At 49.3% G+C, this 17,658-nt stretch overlaps 6 protein-coding genes across 6 annotated transcripts; 4 read left to right on the top strand and 2 right to left on the bottom strand.

Annotated features, from left to right (window-relative positions):
* Nucleotides 1-151: 151 nt before the first annotated feature.
* DEU56DRAFT_779141 (uncharacterized protein) lies at nt 152-832 on the bottom strand. The gene has a single exon (XM_041351868.1). It carries the CDS (start codon nt 534-536, stop codon nt 225-227), a length of 312 nt encoding a protein of 103 aa, XP_041213003.1. The 5' UTR covers nt 537-832; the 3' UTR covers nt 152-224.
* Nucleotides 833-1,101: 269 nt separating this feature from the next.
* On the top strand, nt 1,102-2,467 carry DEU56DRAFT_779136 (uncharacterized protein; the record flags this gene model as incomplete). Its single annotated transcript, XM_041351867.1, has 3 exons — nt 1,102-1,405; nt 1,463-2,000; nt 2,055-2,467. Coding segments are annotated over exons 2-3 (493 nt in total), but the record flags the coding sequence as incomplete, so codon positions are not given.
* A 1,968-nt stretch (nt 2,468-4,435) lies between these two features.
* On the top strand, nt 4,436-7,658 carry DEU56DRAFT_779126 (CASP C terminal-domain-containing protein). Its single transcript, XM_041351866.1, has 15 exons — nt 4,436-4,512; nt 4,558-4,668; nt 4,719-4,775; nt 4,829-4,950; nt 5,001-5,215; nt 5,281-5,390; nt 5,497-5,591; nt 5,793-5,848; nt 5,935-6,052; nt 6,107-6,211; nt 6,261-6,440; nt 6,497-6,715; nt 6,771-6,899; nt 6,986-7,255; nt 7,318-7,658. Exons 1-15 carry the CDS (start codon nt 4,464-4,466, stop codon nt 7,513-7,515), a joined length of 2,034 nt encoding a protein of 677 aa, XP_041213001.1. The 5' UTR covers nt 4,436-4,463; the 3' UTR covers nt 7,516-7,658.
* DEU56DRAFT_779121 (uncharacterized protein) lies at nt 7,659-10,049 on the bottom strand. The gene is made up of 11 exons (XM_041351865.1): nt 9,894-10,049; nt 9,412-9,842; nt 9,172-9,360; nt 8,977-9,118; nt 8,848-8,927; nt 8,691-8,797; nt 8,448-8,640; nt 8,301-8,372; nt 8,160-8,247; nt 7,857-8,101; nt 7,659-7,796 (listed from the first exon to the last, which is right to left on the bottom strand). The coding sequence occupies exons 1-11, from the start codon at nt 10,030-10,032 to the stop codon at nt 7,707-7,709; spliced, it is 1,776 nt and encodes a 591-aa protein (XP_041213000.1). The 5' UTR covers nt 10,033-10,049; the 3' UTR covers nt 7,659-7,706.
* A 4-nt stretch (nt 10,050-10,053) lies between these two features.
* On the top strand, nt 10,054-11,395 carry DEU56DRAFT_779116 (phosphatase phospho-type). The gene is made up of 7 exons (XM_041351864.1): nt 10,054-10,279; nt 10,333-10,440; nt 10,491-10,569; nt 10,621-10,731; nt 10,781-10,928; nt 10,976-11,081; nt 11,127-11,395. The coding sequence occupies exons 1-7, from the start codon at nt 10,233-10,235 to the stop codon at nt 11,266-11,268; spliced, it is 741 nt and encodes a 246-aa protein (XP_041212999.1). The 5' UTR covers nt 10,054-10,232; the 3' UTR covers nt 11,269-11,395.
* A 261-nt stretch (nt 11,396-11,656) lies between these two features.
* DEU56DRAFT_908554 (uncharacterized protein) lies at nt 11,657-12,553 on the top strand (the record flags this gene model as incomplete). Its single annotated transcript, XM_041357021.1, has 2 exons — nt 11,657-11,742; nt 11,812-12,553. 2 exons carry the CDS (start codon nt 11,657-11,659, stop codon nt 12,551-12,553), a joined length of 828 nt encoding a protein of 275 aa, XP_041212998.1.
* Between the last annotated feature and the right edge of the window lie 5,105 nt (nt 12,554-17,658).

Below are 17,658 nucleotides of genomic sequence, written 5' to 3'. Positions count from 1 at the left end.
AACACGTTCATGACACTCGGTTAGTCCCATCAACGTATGAATGTTCCTGCACATCGCCAAAATGTCTGTGCTCGCTGTGAGCAACAACAAGCTCAAGGGTTCTAGCACATTTTTGGTAGTTGAACATAAAATAAAATTGAATTTATTCTGTGACACCTATTAAATGTACAAAGGATATAGAGGCTGCACCAGCATCATATGCAGCTTGGTCTGAAATATTCTATTTAATAATGACATCTACATGTAGTAAATATGTAAAGTATTGAAGTCTTTTGAGAGCTAGGGGAGGGGGTTCTGAGGGGGTAATGGGGGTAGGAAAGGGAAAAAGGCAGACTACATGGACCAACTAAGTGCAGAGAGAATGACACAAATGAGTGAAAACATGAAAAATTAAGTAAAAACTTACCAGAGCATCCAGAGCACAACTCTTGTGGATCAAATGGTGTAGAATATGTCTGGTGGTCATTAGAATCCGGTGGAAGTGTGTGGAGAATGAGAAGCAAGGTGGAAATAACATCAGCCAAAAAGTGAGGCATGAGACTCACCAGGTCTACAGAGGTGCACAGGTAGGTCAGGATACAGAAGACCAGCACAGGATGTGGAAGGGCACGAAAGTTGACAGTTGCGAGAAAGTGCGGCTAGTTGCAAAGAGTTGGAGTACAGCGTGTTGGGTAACAGGCCTAGGGTGACACCAACGTTCAACGCAAGTTCTCCGATGCCACGTGACGCCACGTGACATGTCGGGGGACAAAGTCTATAGGTGCTTGGCACGGTTTGCGGAGTTTGAAGTCGCCAGTGGTTTGAATACCGCCGTATCACTGCCACAGCCACCTGCTGCCGTGGACGTCGGGTCCATCTTTGTAGCCATGCAGCGGCTAAAGACGACATTCTACAGCCTCAGCATCACACCATATCTGTCGTGGTTGCCCCTGAAGTCCTACCCCCCTCCATAAACACATCCCAAAATCAGCATTCCTTTCGATATCTTGCGCGGGTGATGAGTTTCATAATAACTCCGCTTCGATTTGCCGACGGCACCAACACTTGCCGAGCGTGTACCCACAGACGCAGACTTAGAGTCTGCACCCAGACCGGCCGTATTTTACACATTCACGGTTGAGCTGACAGCTGCTTGTGACCCCAGCCTGGCTTACCAATACCACGGACGACGATGTTCATATATAGAGTGTCTATATTTCAGTCACATTCGGGCACATTTCATTTGCAGTTGACCTGCCAAACTTAAAAAGGCTCGGGCTCCTTTTCGCGTTCTGCACTATCGTCGCTTGGGCTTCAGCCCGGAAACGTATCAGACCCCAGTCACCCATCAACTTGTTATACCGCTCATCCAGGCTGGCGTGGAAGATGCCATCCCACCCCGGTATAAATTGCCTGCAATTGAAAGGCAAGTATGTCACAATACATTCCCAATATCTCTGGTACGTTGAATACCTGTATTCAGAGAACAAGTGAACTATTGCTGTCCCGCAAGTGCAGTATATCATCCACCAACCTCCCCCCCAATAACGAGTCGCAGTCCTATACATGTCTCTCGATATCATTCCCGCAGATCCTGAGATCATTTCTCGAATGTATCAGAGCGGTCAACCAATTGTCCTGTATCAGTGTCAATTGCAGGGGAACTCTTGTGGTTTGCATGTGGAAGGGACAACCAGTGCAATGTCTGCCCATCTGCGAATATTTCACAGCATCGCCGGTCAGGACAGCACCAGTGCAATTTGTACGTGGGGTGACTGCTCCAAGACGCTCAAGAAGGGAAGCATGGCAAGACACCTCCTTACTCACCTTGGTGTCAAGGTGCGCTGCTCCACGTGCGGAGTCGTGATGTGCCGTCACGACCTCCTTCGTACGCATATCAAATCCTCAGAGCCATGCTATCTTGCAATTGCCGACGCTGTTCATGGACCCGAGGGACGTAGCTTTGCCCCTATTGGTTGGGCTGCTTCCCAACAGGGCTATCAAGATCCCTGTGGTGTTCTGTATGTAGTATCATACTTTTTTTTTGATTGTACTGACAAGTTATTTCATTTCAGACTACTTGAGGAAGGATATACAGTTCAAATTCCCGTAGCATGATACTTTGCTTGTGGCATCAGCAGTGTACACCGCAAGAAGTTCTGAGGTCAACCTAGTTATTTTTGCACTCAAAATAGATAATTTTGTATTCTGCACCACTCAGATCTAAAAGTTCAAACTGCTCATCGAGTACTCGTCGAGCGGAGTTCGTATGCAGCCGAGCGCGTAGGCTACTAAAGTTCGTATGCGAGTCCTCTCCACCAATTGGAACGCTCGCTTGGATTGAGGAACGCTTCAAATTGTGAACGTAAAGTAAGGACTCTCTCAGATGGGTTTTAACAAAGAAAGAGTACTGCGTAGAGAAAGACGAATCGCCAATGTTGAGCTGTCCGGCAGTCAAGGTTCACAGAGACTTAGACGGTTAATGTTGCCCCTTGACTGCCGGACAGCTCAACATTGACGATTCAAATATTTGATGTTGGGTTTACTCACACAAGTTACAACTTCGTCAGACTCACAAGGAAGTAGTACCGAAGTGGCCAAGCTGCTCCGATTCCATCCGGCCGCAGTCTTTCATAGTCCCAGCTTACTAAGACGCCGCGGGTGCCGCGTCTTAACAGTTCCCGAGTCTCCACGGCTGCCAGGCTGTCCCCACTACTACCGCTACAAGGTTCTTCTCAGTCATTCACCTATCATGATGTCTCCTCTGGACACGCGGATCAAAGTTTCTTCCGTTCCTCACTTTAACAAGAACCTCCTCTCGGGCAGGAGTCAGGATTCCCGGAGTAGCTGTATCTAATCACAATCAGTTGGTTTGTATCCTATCAGTTGGCGAGCAGCAGCTTCTTCATAGAACGAATCTAATCATTTACATACATTTTCAAAAGAAAAGCTGTTACTCATGTCTTCCGCAAGGTCACCCTGTAGAGTCCCTATCATCTACTCCAGGGATTATCGTGACGCAGCCTGATCAGTACCGGCATACTCCTGCCAGTGTAACGGACCCTGAATGGAAAAACGCCCATCTCTGGGTCACACGATAGCCAAAGTTTGACATACTTGAGGTGACTACAGCCTCGACTATAAGTACGCTAGATTGTCTCCGTCTCGATCGGCCTGATTTTGACACTCCGAACTGGACATAGTACCTATGGTATCCGAGTCACTTGAAGGCCTGAACAGTGTGAGTCAGTACTGGATCTCCGTGGTCCATGTCACTGATACTTAGCACACGTACATATTCACACGAGAATCACGTTGAACACCCGTGTAGCCGTGCTGGTAGTGGGGTGTTCAATCGTCACTGGTAGTTTTCGCATTTTGAATCGAGCTCTGGCAGTCCGAAGCTTGAGTTCCCCACAGCAAAAGGATACACCGAGATCGTTAAGCAATAGAGAAAGAAATAGAGAAATGGGCGGAACGCGCATCAAGATGGAAAGGTGGCAACCGGCATTCACGTAGGACCGAGAGAAAGAGTGGGCACAGTTGAAGAGATGATTTCTGAAATTCAAGAGTTTCCGTCATACATAGAAGAAACGGGTAAAGCCCTGATGTATTGTTGGAGCTCGCCGGGGGACCACCGATCAGTTGTCTGAATAAACGGCAAGCGCAAGAGCCGTGACTCCTCTCGCAAAGAAGAGCAAGGAATCTTAACAAAATGAAACTTGTATTCAGATATTACCTGATCAGCAAGCTGCGAGGTTCTCGACGACCAGTGAACCCGTGTCGAATTCGGGTTCATGATTGATGGATGGATATGCCCTTTTTATTATTTAGGCGAGGGAATAGAGAACTTCTTTGATTTGAGCTCTGGGGGATCAACGCTGATCAACACAAGTTCTGAATAGAAGCGGAGGTGACAACGGGTGGGGAGCGGATGACTGGATCTGGAGCAGTCTCCTCCCTGGCGCCTTTTGAAGGGACAAAAAGGACACACAGCCTATGTAACTTGTTTCCGTACTAAGAAAAAAAAGATTAGAAACGTTGATCAAAGCCAGTGCAGACAATTCACATGATATCATACCTTCGATGAGCAAGGGATCTGATTCACCGTAAGAAGCGGATGTGACAACGGGTGGGGAGCTGATGACTGGATCTGGAGCAGTCTCCTCCCTGGCGCCTTTTGAAGGGAAATAAAAGACACAGCCTCTGTAACTTGTTACCGTACTAAAAATTGAACAAAAAAAAAAGCAGCATCTGGTGCGAAGCGTGCATATCCAAAGTCTAGAGTTCAACGAAGGAACTTACCTTGCAAGCTTCACAATCACTGCCGGCGCAGCTCGGCCTTCTCTCAAGCTTAAGTCTGGGTACGAGTAATGTAATAACAGTCTCTTGGATAGTTACAGCTGCAGCCAAGTTTGCATCGCCACAAAGTCAGTTACTGTTGTCACGTGTCCAACTACACTTTGGACTTGACACGGCCGACCATGAGCGGAGCAGAGCACAACTTTTCTGGTGCACTGGCAACATGGAAGGGTGCGCACAGCTAATTGTGTGAATATCACGAGCTAACAAGCGCAGACATCAAGCTACAGGAGCTGCAAAAGACGCTGGACGCCCAAGGTATCGAGATCGTCGACAACCAGAAGGAATCCGTACTGGGCCGCAAGCAGCTCGCTGACCGCACAAAAGGTCCGTATGCATACATTCTTTTGTGCTCCGCCATTTTGAACATTTCGTAGAGTTCAAAAAAATCCCAGATGATGAGAAGTTGAACTCGTTCAAAGGCCTGCTCAAAGGTCCGTACATCCTCTTCTCGGAGTCCTGCTGTTTGTTGCTAATCCCGGCGCAGCATACCAGACAGAGATTGACAGCCTCACAAAGCGGTCAAAGGTTTCCGAGAATGCGTTCCTCAGTGTGTACAAGGTCCTCGCTGAAGCACCAGATCCATATCCTCTGCTCGAAGCTGCTGTCGTGCGTTTCACCCATCTTCTTCACTTGTCCTCACATTCACACGTACGCAGGACCAAGCGGTCAAAGCCACGGAAGCACACGCATTGGAGGCTGAAGTTGCCCGGTTGCGTGCTGAGAACACCGAGCTTCGACAGTCGTCTAGCGCTCTTGATGCCTCCAAACGCCGCGTCGAACAGCTAGAGGCACGCATGGACGAGCTTGTTGCGCAGAAGGAGTCTGAGATCAATGCTGCGTATGACGAACGTATGCGCAACTACGAGGAGCGGTACGTGGCGCGTTTGTTTGCTCGAGCAGGTGTTTTACAGTTGGACGGTGCTGATTGAGGTGTAGGGAACAGGACTTGCAGCGCCAGGTTGCACTATATAGGGACCAAGTGCGCGACCTCCGGCAGTCGAATGAATCGAATCAGGCGAAACTCTTTGATCACAGCCAGCGTCAGGGTGGGTAGTGCTTGCTTCACTTTCTTTCTTCTGTCCAATTCTTGTGCACTCCCTGCTTTCCGTTATCCTTGTCCTTTTTGTCTTGCACGCTGACACTTCCACTCAGACCAAGAGGTCATTTCCCGCCTTGCAGAAGCTGACATGATTATGGTCGACCTGGAACGTGCGAATAGTAGAGTAGCGACCGTCGAGCAGCGAAATGTAAGTTTGTTCAATACCATTTGTTACGTATGTATATCACATCGTCTTGCATGCATCTACCCCGAGTTACCACACTCCAATTATTACGGTTGGCATATAGCCACCTCTCTTTGCTATGCACACATTTTACTTTCTTTCTGTTACTGCATCTCTCCATATCTATTCCCTTGAAATTTAATCGACACTGACTATCTACCACAGGAAGCACTCCGCGGAGAGATCGAGGCATTGCGCACTGGCAGCGAAAGCAGTGAGCGGTACGTCTCTTTCTCATCTTTCATTGCGCTTCTCCCTCCGCCCTTTCAACTCGTATACGTGTTCTCAATTATACATATTCCAACAGTGTCAGATCTCTAACGGATCGTCTCTTCGAGCTTGAGTCCGAGTGTACACGGCTCGAAGGCGCCGTTGGCGTTGCACGAAGTGCCGCAGCACGATCAGAGGAGCGGATTTCGGACAAGGTGGGTATCGTTTCAAGCCTGGATAACAATTATTGATACATAAACACTCCACAGGCTCGCGAAGCAGACTCTGCTCGCGCAGAGGTAGACGCTCTCAAGACAAAACTAAAAACATACGCAGATTACGACGAGGTGAAGCGAGAACTGGAGATCTTGAAGGTGCGCCTTTCCTTTATGTGTCATTCTCATCGTGTCGACCCCATGATAGTACGTTGAATTTGCAGGTCTCGACCCCGATGATGATTGGTCAAGTCCTGACGAAGACGAGGACGGCGTGCATCTGCCAAATCCCAATGCAGACAAGGCGAATGCACAGCACGGCAAGAGTCTCGAGGTGCTCCTTGCGACCAAGAATAAACGGATATTAGAAGAGTTGACGCGATTTAGGGTGTGTTTATTGTCAACTCTGACCTCGACGCTTCATTCAAAATTTCTGTTTCATAGATCCTCCACACATCACTTGAAGCTTCCCTCAAAAGCACACAGAACGAGCTCGCAGACACACACGCAGAACTTGCCAAGCAACAAGCACTGTGCGAGAAACTCGAGACGGACCTTCTCGCTCTGAACACCAACAGCGGCAGAGGGCTAAGAGAGGAAGGAGGAGAGAGCGGGGAAAGTGGGATTTCGGGGCTGGGGCTCGAGTTTGGCTTACGCACGACGGTTTGTCTGCATTGGAAAGAGTTAATTTCGGTGATTGATGCAAATGATATGGCAGGACACGGCGGGCCCGAGCACTACACGTTCGACACCAATACCTTTCACGTCATCTGCTGATACCTCGATCCTTCCTATCGTGACCAGCCAGCGGGACCGGTTCCGGCAACGGAACGCAGAGCTCGAGGAAGTGAGTACCAGATTTTGTATCCATCTCTGCTCCACCTATTTCTTTTTGTTATGATTCACCCCGCCCGACGCTAACCCATCCCCCAGGAACTACGCAAACACTACCACACCATCTCAGAACTCCGCACCGAAGTCAAATCCCTCCAATCCGACAACCTCAAGCTCTACGAGAAAGTACGTTACATGCAATCATACCGTGAACAAGGCTCCGTCTCGCAGCTTGATCCTCTGCCGCCATCTTCTGCCTCGGCGTTCAATGGAAGCGGGAATGGGAGTGGGAGTGGAAGGGACGAGCTGGGGAAATGGCGCACAAGGTATGAGGATTCGATGAATCCGTTTGAAGCGTTTCGCGGAAGGGTATGTGTCACGTACTTGGCCTATTTGTGTCCGTTGGACTGGGCTGATGATGTGTTATTCAGGAAGCGACGCGTGCGTATGAGGCTCTCAATCCTGTCGAGCGAGGTGTACTCGTGCTCACGCGTGGAATTATTGGGAACCGGCGTGCACGTACGGCGTTTATCTTTTATGCGGCGGCGTTACATCTCCTAGTGGTCGTTACGGTGTATGAGTGTGCGTGGTCGAGCGGGCAGCTGCAGGTTCAGCCAGGGCCGTACTGATCATGGTGGAGATAATCTTTGTTGAGCAGGCATGACCGCTCGCTTTGGAGTTTACCACGTCATTAAGACACAAAGTTTCCAACTCGGAGGGACACGTATGCTCAAGGATGATTAGATTATATGCTGTAAAATATCAATGAACTATGGTTATGTTACATGCTGGATATACGCGATCCACCGCTTGAAGCCCACTAGGCGATTTTCAGCGTTGAAGGCTTACCACTCCGCGCCCGATAAAACGCAAGCGCATGCTCGACGGCGTCCAAGAGGGGTTTCATAGCCTGCCCAAGCGCGTTCAACAACAATCATTCCAAAGACATCATCAAATAGGGAAAGCTTACCACCTGCACCCTCTCGGGTTCCACACCTTCCAATTGGCCAGCCCGGACGAGCGCTTCAACTTTTTCGTGCGTCTTGCTGAGGTAGGCCGCCATCTTTGATGCTTTTGCTGCGTTTTGCGAGGGTGTCGCAGTTGATGAAGTTGTCGTTGGGGGCGGGTAAAGAGATGTCCAGAACTGCCTGAGGAACTCGTTTGCGGCTGTTTGACATGTCGTGAGTTGGCGGAAGAGCGTCGGTGGGAAGTCGACTTTATAAAGGTATGTATGAGCGAACCGAACCGGTGAAGGTATGAGAAGCGTACGCACCTTTTCTAGTTCGGATGTCTAGTCTCGCAGAGACGTTTTGAGTCATTGAAGCGAGCGCTGCGTCTCCTGCTCTTTTGTCTATTCGGAACTGTAGAGAGGAATTGGGACTGCGTTGTCAATAGGAAGAAGGCGAGACTTTACTTGACTGAACCTCGTCTCCCAACCCCCAAACCCGTGTTTTAATTCTGCAAAAGCTGCGCGGACATCAATGACCTGGTCGTTTTGTGCATGTGAGCATTCCAGTATACAACACAATACAATGAAATAGAATGAAGGAGGGAGACGCACCTCCCTGTCTGCCTGCTCTGAAGCAGTCCGTGCAAGTTGTCCCTCGAAATATCGCTCACGGTCTTGCATCTGAAGCGCAATTCCGCTCGTGGCTTCTGGGTCACGTAAATCGTCGAGCGTGATCTGGGCGTACGCATCGTCGTCATCATTGCTACTATCGATGCGTCGACGTTTAGCAGGCGGTACTTCGCCTCTGTTATACGTTGAGTTTGTCAGTATTGTGAAAAAGAGGGGAACACGAACAGAGCGGAGTTGAGTAATCGTTCAGAGTGCTCGTTGAATTTTCGGATGAGGGGGAGGGCGCCGCGTTGTCGACCGGCTTGCATTGTTACGTCTTTTTCGTTTCCTGTCTGCTCTGGGTTGAGAAGATGAAGAAAGTATGGTTTTTGGGGGGTGTTACCTCTATGTGGTCCTCGAGCGTCGCTCCTATGTTTATGAAGAGGTCCGAGACTTCATTTCGTGCTCTCCTCGGCTCCAGCTCTGTGAAATAAAATGACGGGGATGAATTTAGAGGATAGAAGTGGTGTACCATCGTCGTCTTTCTCTAGGTACTTGTCGAATATTGGGTCCTCCTTTACGACATGCTGCGTGGCAGAGGAACGGATAGAGGCGCGGTGGGCGTTGAAGAGCTTTGACTGGAAATATCTCTTCCAGAACTCGGCTTCTGATAGCTTGTGGTGGTGCGCTTTAGATAAACGGCAATGAGCATGGGTTTAGGACGGACCTTGTTGGGGACGTTATCGTTATACGCCTTTGCGACGACGGGAAACTCGTCGAATATGTCATGGACTAGCTGTGGTGTGATGACGATCTTGACCTCGCCACCTTCCACGGTCTGTGGTCTGGGGTCCACGAGCTGGCCTGGACGCCCGCGTTTCTGGCCCTCTGCGGCAGCCTCTGCAAGCAAGAGGTGCTTCATACTGACTCAGGACGAGAAAGGGGTATATGAAGCGGGATACGATACCTCTCTTCCGTCCCAAAACTCAGACTCTGTAATATGACCACTCATGACAAGCTCCTTGTGAAGCGCGAGCAGTTCTGGATTTGAGAGGAGGACCTTTTTTCTGAGGCGAAAGTCGGTTGCTGCATCTATACCGGAGAGGATGGGAGTGCGACTGTCGCTTGAGACGGAGGTAGCACGGGATGTGGATGGAATTGGTGCGGGTGTCTTTGCGGGTGTGCTTGATGCAGTCAGTGGTGTTGGTTTTTGTGCAGGAGTTGGTGCAGCGCTCCGGTTGCGAGATATTATGTTTGTGAGTTCCTGTTTGAAAGCCTCCCGCTCGACGTACGCGACTGCTGAAGGGGAAGTAAAAGTGAAGTTGTGACCTGCCTCATCGTTGACCAGCCCGAGCTTGAGACGGACTTGAGCAGCACCTTCTTTGCTGCAGAAGAGAGCTAGAAGGGTGTGAGTGGTGAGCTCGATGGATGTGATTTGAGTTGACTTACAAGTTGCTTCTGGATGTAGAACACGAACAGCTGGGGCTTTCTTGCCTTCTTGCGTCCATGTTAGAAGTGAATCAGTGAGCTCGAGAGTGCCAGCTTGTTTTTTGTAGGATGCTTTGGCGGAACACAACGTCGTAGGCATCGTCGACTCACTCTCGCTTCACTCCTTCCAATAATGTACACTTTTAAACACCGCGGCACACGACGAACAGCAGCAAACCTTTTTATCTGTAACACATCGCAGCTGCGATTTCCTGCGAACCGCACGACCGACCGCGTCAAATTTGCTGGTGGTGTTGCTGGCAGCAGTTTCAAATTCCATTATCTTAGACCTTTACCATCATGACCTCTTCAATCAAAACCCAGCTGGTCGTCTTCGACTTTGACTGGTAAATTACCCTCCATCGCCCCATCACTGAATCATACATGTCTCGTATCCTAGGTCAATGGCAGATCAAGACACTGATCGCTGGGTATTCGAAGTTTTGGCACCTGATATCCGTAGAAAAATGAAATCGCTTAAAGAGAGCGTCCAATGGACCGATCTCATGTCCGTACCTTCCTTCTCACCATCCGATCCCCCTCACACTTAGTGTCCAGAGCGCAGTCGCTGCAAGAACTCCATGCACGCGGCGGGACCCGTGAGGAGATCGAACAAGCCCTCCGCCAAATGCCCTTCGTGAGTAGCCCGCAAGTAGAAGAAAGTAGATGTGTTAAAGCATGTAGATAGCACCCCGCGATGGTCCGTGGTGTTACCAACCTCAAGGGAGCTTCTAACCCCACCACCACGTTTTTCTGCCTCTCTAATGCGAATTCCGTTTTTATCTCCACCATTCTCGAGGTGCGTTCCCTTCCGCATCAACTCCGTTTCTTTACCTAACAGATCGCAGTCAAAAGGGCTGCAAAACCTGTTTGAAGAGATCGTGACTAACCCAGCCGAATTTGAGATTTCGGGTTTGCTCAAGCTCCGTCGTAGAGTCGACCCTAACGGGCCTCAGCACAGCTGCACAGTCGGTTGCAGCCCCAACATGTGCAAAGGTGACTTCTTCCTACCACCTGACAATCCTGGCTAACACAGCACATAGGTGAAGAGCTCACTGCGTTTTTGGAGCGCCACAAGCCTGGCTACGACCGTATCATCTACGTCGGAGACGGGTCTAATGACTTTTGTCCTATCCTCAGACTACGAAGGTAATATCTACGTCCTTACACACACTTGTCGCTGAGCTTTAGTAGCCAAGACATGGTGCTCTGCCGGCGTTTCCGTGGCCTCGAGCACCGTATATCTCGGGAGGGCGGTCTTCAATGTCAGGTTAAGTATTGGGCGGGCGCTTGGGAGGTCGAAGAGATCTTCAGTCAACTCGTAGAGAAAAACTGATGATGCTGCTGGATAGCGTTGATGTTAACATATAAAAACGATGTAGAGTATATTGGGGCTATATCTATAGAGGACTCGGTGCGAGAATGCTTGTACTTTGTAAGTGGTAACAGACTGACTCGGCTTGATAAACTGTTTTAGCGCCAATGACCAACATTATACATTTCATACTGACTCAATCGTAAACAGGCCGAATAATCATCGTTTGTCCAAAACAATGCTTGCGACAACGCCGCCATATATACGTACCCAATGATCGCACTAGTCCTGATACCGGCTCGGAAGAAGTTCAAGGTCGTATCAAATCATGTCGACATCGAGCCCCGGTTGTAAGCTATACCGTAACTTAAACCCTATTCACCTCCACCCACTTCACATCCACTGCGCCATGGGCCGCAGAGCAAAGTACCTCACTCTAGATGACAAAATGGCTGCGCTGCGTCGACAGAAAGCAGCGTATTCACGGACAGAACGGTGGTTTCATCTATCTGCGCCCAGAGAGTCATACTAATCGAAATCGTTGACTTATCGCTGGGTGCGCAGGGGAAAAGCAGCACGACAAGCTCAAAATGCCCGTGCTTATATCAAACACCATAGAAGACGAGGAGGCCCTACGGCCCATACCAAATCAGCAGATTCCGAGTCCACATATCCTAAGCGCCAGCGCCAGTCCAAGTCCAATGCTCCCGCAAAGCCTCTCCCAAAACAAAACGCAAAGCCTCCGTCAAATCAAAGTCAAAACCCTCTCCCTCTCCCAAACCAAAACGCAAACGCCTTCCTAAAAACCATCCTAACACTTGCCTCACTTCCCCTCCCAACCTCCTTCCTCTTCCACCAAGCCCTCTCAGGTTCACCTCAAATCAATGAATCAGACCTCCCCCAATGGGATATACCACCGCCCTACGACTCTCCTATTCCACCAGATACACACGACGAAGCGCAGTTCACGAGGAACCTTGTTGATGTTATGCATGGGCGGTGTTTGCGTTTGGAGAGGGAGGCGTGTGTGAGGCGGAAGCGGGTGTTTGAGATGGGGATGGGAAAGGTTCTGAGTGGGGGATTGGAGGCGGAGGTGAGGGAGGCGGAGCGGAGGATTATGGATTGCTGGGATGAGGATAAGCTCAAGGTTGATATTCACGGGTGTGTGCCATTATCGACTGATTGTGAGAGGCATCGAGTTATGGCAAAGTGTTATTGGCAGTGGCAGGCAAGAAAGATTCACAAGTATCGGCAGGAGGCTGGTTTATTGGCGTCTGGACAGAATCCGTACTTAAGCGTAGATTGATTTTTCGTTATTGTTTTGCCATTGACATGCGATTGAGTCGATGAATGGACTTCAGCCGCAGCTCCCTGCAATTAAGAGCCGCTGGGTTCGAGCTGAGCTAGCTTGGCTTTTATGTACATGATCTGCTTAGAGAAGAAGGTAACTTGAAGAGACTCAGTGCCACGGCGGGACGTACGCTTTCTTCAGACTCCGCGATTAGTATTTGTTGCTTTCTAACATTTCCCTTGACTGCACATTATCATGGGGTCTGCGATTAGGCTAGGGAAGACCGCCAGGTAACACGACGAGTCATTGTGTTCTTCTTGTAAAGAGATATTAATTGCTCTGGTCAAGGATGTTCAGCAGATTGCACACGACTCTCGCTGAACGAGTCAATATATCGAGGAATGGCTGAAATTCAGGTGCTTTCAGGCAGTCCTTCAGCATCAGACATCCATCTATTCCTGTGAAGTTTATACACAGTTCTAGACCCTTTGTTCGAAGTACCTCTCGCTCTCAAAGTTCTACTCATACTAATACGCGCGCACGCAGTTTCGCAAGCCATCGCAGTACTCTCTCACCTACTACAGTCGATGGAACGGCAGCCATGGAACTTTTTCTGGGATTCCATGTGGGGATCTGCCACTCATAACATGGCGCCGTTGTCGTCCATATCAAGTTCGCGCATGTCAATCATTATCATGTTGTGACTAACATCTCCACGCGTTTGCTCTATAGATTGTAGGACCCAATGTCCTGTCATACATTTCGTGTCCTTGGCGCTGTGTCTGCAGAAAAATCACCGAGAAAGATCAGGCCGATGGATGCGATAGCCATGGTCTCCATTGTTGGGCACGAAATGACTTCATCTGGGATATCAAGGGCCAGCTCCAAGAGTGCTAACAAAGGCTTCATTGCGTGCGATCGTCTCGCGGCGCACGTCGATGTAACTTTGAATGTCACGGATATAATGCTCGCATCAGTCAAATGGGCCGGCTACACCATGCCCTCTAGAAACTTCTCGACTGCCACGATGAAGCGCTTCTGTGGCTGTCATCACGTATGGTGTGCTCCCAGAATGTGTCGATGGGATAAACCCCGAGCTGAATATCAGATACTAGTAGCAAAGCACTCAGTGGCGAGTGATTTCCCTACCGACCCATTCTCCTTTGGGACGTGACTCATGAGGGTCATGCAAAGCATCCATCATGGTTTTTTCCTCTTGGCACGTCTCGCTGCTTATGTGTCGTATGGGGTGGGATCTGGCAAGGACGTTGAACGCGTGGTTGCTGTTGCAAGACGGGTTTGGGATACGCTTAGGGGTGTTGTGACATTCCTGGTCCTCTAGTGTTTGCTGATTCAAATGATTTTGTCGACAGCCTCTTTCATTCGAAGCAGTAGGGACAAATTTTTATTGTTCAGAAGCCACTTAAGCAGTGTTTGATAGATCTAGCGGAGGACAGCGTGTCATACAAGGCAAGGTTCTTCAGGTCGGCGACTTTACAGTCTGCAATTGGTTTGAGATTATCTCACCATCCACATAACATATCACCAGGCCCACGGCGAACTTTTTCTTAGGATTATTAAACCTCATAGCGGCTTCAGGTATTTGTCCCTACACACGCATGACTATGAGCACCTTTAGACGAGACTTTGCAGGTAATCCAGCAGGGAGTGAAACCCCGCCAACTGCTTACTACAGACTACATCTCGTATGAACCACGGTGACTATTCAGAAGCAGGACTCAGTAGGTTGAGTATCCCACGAAGTTCTAGTCCTTCCACTACTCTCCATATTGTCAGTCTGAAAGTGTCTATGCTAATGACTACTAGTACGGAAGTCCTGTATATGTTGGCCGTCGAACTCAACTGTCCCAGTTGTTTCCAAGCGAGCAACCCTCTGCGCAGGGCCAAATCACGGTTTTGCTCACATAGTGTCTAGCGGTGTCCTCCCCAAATCTACGCTCTTAACGCATAATCTGTTAAATGGTCCTCGGTCTAATCTACCGGTAGCTTTATTAACCTGAGCGATGACTCAAAGGTACAGCACTGGTGCCAAAGGGAGAGATCCACATTTTTCGCTGCGCAATATACGCGACATGCTTCCATCTTGCCACACGCTAAACATAAGCGGCAACCTTTCAGTCCTATCTTTTTACTCTTCATGATGATTTCGATCTTCTTCTTCTTATCTTCACTTGACACCATCTGACTAGTCGGGTTGGCAGCCCTCCCAATCCCTCCCGTGGTTAAGAGTTCCGGCTTTGTGAAGATTATCCAAGTGCTAACCACGCACTCCCGCTATCACGAGGTAAACTAACCTCCTCCCATTGCTGGGTTCTGTTGACTATATCTTATGAGACCGAGATGGCACATTTTATCATGTGAGTTACCCCACACACCCTCTTCAGGTGGCCTATTCACTTGCTATGCAGTGGTGACATTTCCAAACGTCAATTCTGCGGCTATTAACCCCAGAGCATGTCCGTTTGCTCGCTCCCCGAGTTCCATTTAGTCGATGAACTGCATCCGGTGGACTTATGAATCGGTTATAGAGGTGATGTCGCACTTACTCCAATCCACTACAAGTATCCCACTACGGACTTGGCTGCCAATAGCCCATTTGAGTTTTCACTCCACGCCTGCACTAAGTGGCGCTTTTCCTAAGCATTATTACCATCCAATTAGCTTTCGCCAATCTGCGCACAACACTTTTCAGTCTTGCTGCGGTAGCTTCGGTATCTGGGAATCCTGGCAATTTGAAACTCTAGCACCCCGTTTCTCCTCGGGAGATTGGTTGGTCAGTTGAAGGCTTAGACCCTTACCCTTTAGTCCCCAATCTTGATCCCTTGAGACGGCCAAGTACTAACTCAAGCATATTCAACCCAGCGGCACTTTTATGCCTGGCTTCCAAACCTGATACCCATAGTCCGTTCTTGAGCACTTAGATGCTACAGACTCCCTAGACGTATACCTTGGTTTGCTAACACCAACTTCCCATACTATAGTCTGCGCCACTGTGCTTTACTCACAGAATACATAGTTGAGGGTAGTGCTTGAGCTCGATAGAAAGATCCCTGCCGCATCTGAAACGGCTCCACTTCTGTGGCCATAGACCTTATGCGTTCACAATCTATCTTTGCAAAGGATTCTGGTCGCGGTGAAGGACATGTCTCATTCCTTGTGTAACACCCACCAATCATTGATCACCACAGTATCAAGAACCTCTCAGGATTCCTCGGGATGTGGTACATACAACTTCGATTTCTTGAATTCTCTTAGACACAAGAAGAGGGGCCGTTACACCCTCTTATGCATCTACCATAGAGCAATATCACTTTACAAGAAGAATGTGACGACCTGCCGTGTTACCTGCCGTGGACACTTAGTCTCCCCTAGGTCTGCCAAATAGGTCCGGAGTCGAGGGAAGCGCAGAAAGCAAATATCGCGAAGTCGCCTATGATAGTCTCGGTGGATGACAAAATATTCATATCTAGCACGGTTTCCAAGATGGCCATGACCCCGTCGTCTGAATCATACCCGAAGTCGAGATTGATTTCCGAGCTGTAAAACCTTTTTAGTGATGGAGCACTTCGACCGCCTCCGTTGCGGTTAGACTTTGGCCCATGATGTACCCGTCAACCTGCTCATGTCCTTTGTCAGATTGAATAATTCATGTCATAGATGAATACTCAGATGTATTACAGCCAAGTGACGTCCGCAAACAAAAGAAACGACATCTTGGATGCCTCAGATGTATCACAGCCAAGTGATGTCCGCAAACAAGAAAAGCCACGATGGATGCTTCGCATGACCCTCATAAGCCACGTCTCAAAAGAGAATGAGTCGGTAGGGAAATCACTCGCCACTGAGTTCTTTGCTATTAGTATCTGATATTCAGCTCGGGGTTTATCATTTATCCCATCGACACATTCTGGGAGCACACCATACGTGATGACAGTCACAGAAGCGCTTCATCGTGGCAGTCGCACGGGAGTGCCAGCTAGCGCAGTATAGTCGACAACATCCATCAGCCGTCTGTCAAGGTGGTCTTGCTGTCCTGTGGGGAGAGCCCCTGTGCCTGAGCCCGTCTCCAGTCCAATGTAGATGCAGCAATGATGAACAGTGGGAGACCGGTTTATGTTCTCGACCAATATCCTTCCAGAAAATATTCCTCGATGCGAAACGCGCAAGGGTCCATGTGGGTCCATCAAGCCTTCCAAGGGTCATCGATGAAACGCCAGGGCACACGAAAAGCCTACAGGGACGTTTGAAAACATTGTTCGGCCCGAAATACAAAAATATGCTTTCGGTGCATGTCTAATCCATGATAGACAAGGCAGGGGTGCAGCGAGATCAGGTTTCCGATGGCTCATCAGGCGACATTCGGGAGGCTGTAGTGCTGAAGAGACAGCGGCGTAAGGGTGGGCCGAAGGCTCTAGGCTCCGCGATGCACAAGTGCTGCCGCCGCTTTACCCCATCGGTATCCCGGTGGCTCGCCGGGGTGATTGCGCAGCACGGAGTCGCCAGCTGTGCATACCAAGTGTGGGGTTGCGCTGATCAGGGTTGCATGAAGGTGCTTGCCAAGACGAGGTAAGTCTGAATTGAGACCGCGAGGGGTCTCTGCGACAGGTAGTGGGAACATATCTGTGGAAGGCTTGAGCCTGACGGACGAATTGGGCAGCCCAGATGTGCCAGTATACAACCACAGAACAGGGTCTCCGTGGATACTGATGCAGACGTCCCTTCGTGACACAACTCTAAGGATGATCGTAGCTGATCAGACATGCAGACAATTGAAGCATTCATGTTTTCATGGGAAAGTTTTTGGACCTTCCAAGTCCAGGACAATGATCTTGGTAAGGGACTAGACGTAATTTTCCAAAGACAATGATTTAGTCTTCAATTACTGTGTGGCGCGATCATAATTCGCCTGCCGCGCATCCCCAGAAACAGGTGTTGCAGCAGAATGTCTGTTGTATCCCTAGACAGAAGCCTGAAGGTGATTTTATACACGTAACTCAGGGTAACGTGACAGTCAGCGATGATCAATCACCCTCAGGCAAACTCGAACTTACGGGTGATCGAGGGGCGTGACGAGGAGATGTTGTGAAGAATCAAAATTG

This window comes from Suillus clintonianus, assembly GCF_016758775.1.
Source record: "Suillus clintonianus strain FC179 chromosome Unknown DEU56scaffold_9, whole genome shotgun sequence".
In the NCBI taxonomy this organism is placed as follows: domain Eukaryota; kingdom Fungi; phylum Basidiomycota; class Agaricomycetes; order Boletales; family Suillaceae; genus Suillus; species Suillus clintonianus.
Note: the sequence above shows the minus strand (reverse complement) of the source record. Positions and strands in the feature narration are given on the sequence as shown.